This window comes from Trypanosoma rangeli (genome assembly GCF_003719475.1).
Source record: "Trypanosoma rangeli strain AM80 chromosome Unknown Tra_15.4_contig_00254, whole genome shotgun sequence".
NCBI lineage: Eukaryota > Euglenozoa > Kinetoplastea > Trypanosomatida > Trypanosomatidae > Trypanosoma > Trypanosoma rangeli.
The window spans coordinates 23126-25637 of record NW_021705999.1 but is presented as its reverse complement, the minus strand read 5'-3'; the positions used below and the strand labels follow the sequence as shown (position 1 = coordinate 25637).

The 2512-nt window shown below is 47.0% G+C and overlaps 3 protein-coding genes across 3 annotated transcripts in view, besides 1 other annotated feature; all 3 read left to right on the top strand.

Moving 5' to 3' along the window:
• Positions 1-6: 6 nt before the first annotated feature.
• On the top strand, positions 7-492 carry TraAM80_06729 (solute carrier family 36 (proton-coupled amino acid transporter); the record flags this gene model as incomplete). Its single annotated transcript, XM_029383561.1, has 1 exon — positions 7-492. One exon carries the CDS (start codon positions 7-9, stop codon positions 490-492), a length of 486 nt encoding a protein of 161 aa, XP_029236595.1.
• Positions 493-1220: 728 nt separating this feature from the next.
• Positions 1221-1239: a microsatellite.
• Positions 1240-1293: 54 nt separating this feature from the next.
• Positions 1294-1821, top strand: TraAM80_06728 (uncharacterized protein; the record flags this gene model as incomplete). The annotated part of the gene is made up of 1 exon (XM_029383560.1): positions 1294-1821. One exon carries the CDS (start codon positions 1294-1296, stop codon positions 1819-1821), a length of 528 nt encoding a protein of 175 aa, XP_029236594.1.
• Positions 1822-2202: 381 nt separating this feature from the next.
• TraAM80_06727 (solute carrier family 36 (proton-coupled amino acid transporter)) overlaps positions 2203-2512 on the top strand; it is a gene marked incomplete at both ends in the record, with an annotated part of 654 nt that continues 344 nt past the window's right edge. Inside the window, one exon of the mRNA XM_029383559.1 lies at positions 2203-2512. This exon is cut by the window's right edge and continues 344 nt beyond it. Within this exon, the coding sequence (XP_029236593.1) occupies positions 2203-2512 (310 nt within the window).

Genomic DNA, 2512 nt, shown 5'->3' with positions numbered 1-2512 from the left:
GCTACGATGATTGTGTCATTTATTAAAATTCATGAAGAGGGCGTGGCAGAGAGCACAATGCCTTGGGGCCGTTCTATACCGCTTGGCTGGTTCAACAACATGGCAAATAATATGATGGTGCTAGAGGGAATTGGTGTTGTTTTGCCCGTCGAAAATTCATGCAAGAACAAACCTTTGTTTCCGCTGGTGCTCACCGTCGTTCTGTACTTGGTTGTTGGCTGGTATTTCTTGTACGGCTTGGTTGGATACCTGGCGTATGGTGGGGCACTTGAGGTGTCGCTGGTGGATGCACTACCCAAGGATCCGTTTTCCATTGTTTTGCGTGTGGCATTTATGATCAACATCCTGTGTTCATATCCGATTCTCTTTATGCCCGGAATTTTGCAAATTGATTCACTTCTTGGGTGGCCTTTCCGGTCCTGGAAAGCAATCTTAATGCTACTTGCGGTAAATCTTGTTGTGTATGCTGTTGCAATTGGTCGCGGGAACTGATACTGCGGGGATTGTGGTTTCGCTGATCGGGGGCGCTCCCGGCGGCGGTCATGCTAATGCTCTTACCAGCGCTGCTCTCACTATTTGTGGAATCCAGTGTGGAGGACCCGGATGGACCTCGAATGTCGAAGGAGTACTGGTGTCGAAACCTATTTGGCAAACGCTGCACTTTTATCAGGGCACGTTGTTACTTTTATTTTTTGCTTGGGATTCTGATTATGGTGGTGGGGACACTTAGCGTTTTGGAGGGCCTAGCGAGTTGAATGTTGTGAATGGATATCGTGTTTTTTTTTGTCGTTTATACCTTTCTTCTTGAGTTTGTTGTAATTTTTGGCTTTCGAGCTCGTTGTTTTTTTCTCCCTCCTTTTTTTCCAGAGAGTGGCTGCCAAGCTTTTAGTGTGTATTAGAAAGCTAAATATACAAAAGCAGGAAATGCTTTTTTATTTGCTTTTGTTGCTTTTTTTTGTTTTTTTCTTTTTGTGTGTGTTGTGTTTGTTTGTTCTTTTGTGTTTTTTTGTGAATTATTCCAGCAAGCATCGCAATTGCCCTTATATATATCTCAAAACACAAAGTGTGCGGGTCTACGAGTTAAAATTCGTGGTAGACTCATAAGTGAAGGAAAAGAGCCTCTTTGTGTGTTTTTTTTTACGTTGGGTGTGTGCTTGTATGCCTGAGGTCGTGATGCAACGCATGCTGCGTGTCACTCACTAAAGCGCGTTCGCCGGTGCTTATTGTTATTATTATTATCCTCATTTTTTTCTACTTTTTTTGTGGCTCCGAGTTAGCTTTCCTTTTTCGAGGATGGAGGAACGTCGTCGTCACGGCTTTCGTGTGTCGAAGAGGGATGCTGTGGAAGGTCGGAAGTTGGAAAGGAGACGCGTGTGGGAAGAAAAACTTGACCGAGCCGATTTCGTGAAGCTGCAGACGGAGCTGGAGTCCTTAAGCAGAGCTGTGTTTTTGACGCCACAGCAGAACGAGCGGAAGAGGCTTCTTGGGAGAATGGTGAGGGATCTGGAGGAGAGAACTCGTGCGGCTTTGGGTGGGGAGGGGGAACCTCAATTGGACCCACAATGCCGTGAGTCGAGTGTTTCTGGCTCATGCTCGGACGATTATGACGACCTCTTCGACCGCACGCGCGCGGGAGCTGCAGTTAGAGACAACCCCCCAACGAAGGCCACTCAATTGCTGCCAAGCAGCGTGCGAAAAAGGTGCAACGGGGGCGATGTGGGTGGTGGGGGCGCCAGGAAACGCGCAAGGATAGCTGAGGAGGCTCTGCTTGCCAGCGATACTCTGGGCGACGGTGTCGAGGAGTTTTTGGATTCGTTGTAATTTTTCTTTTTGGCCTTTTTTGTTTTCCGCTTGCCAGTGCTCCATGTCTTGTGGTGTGCCTGGAGGAGGGATGCCATTCAAAATAATTTTGCGCGCTGTTTGTTTTTGTTCTTTTTGATGTGTTGTTCTTTTCTCGGGTGTTATAAGGCGCCGCCGTTTGGGTTGATGTAGACGGGGAAAGGTAAAGGGTCGCAGACGAAGGTAACGGAATATAAGTTGAACACATCTTCTTTTGTTGCGGGGTGTGGGGCAGTCGAATATATTTCTATGCGCTTATATATACATTTTATATTTTATGCTGTTGGTCTGGCTGGCCACAATAAAGGTGTCTGCACCTGTGAATGCTTGTTAGCTTTATAATTATTGTTGTGTTTGTTTTCTATGATGCGTCACGAGATCACAGTAAAGGTAAAGACAACGTCGATGCCGCAACCACACGAACCCAATTACTTTGGTGAGGATGTTGCCGAGAAGTTTCCCAACGAGGGAAATGGTGAGCCTCGCCTTCCCAATGCTACAGAAGGCGGCGAAGGACGATCGGAGAAGTATTTGCCTTGCTCGGATGTGGATGATGCAGCCGAAGAAGAAGATATCCAGAGTGAAGGCCGCCTTTGGGTGCTTGAAAATGCCAATCTTCCCAAGTGCGCATTTAATGTCTTCAAGGCGAATGTGGCGTCTGGCGTGTTTCTGC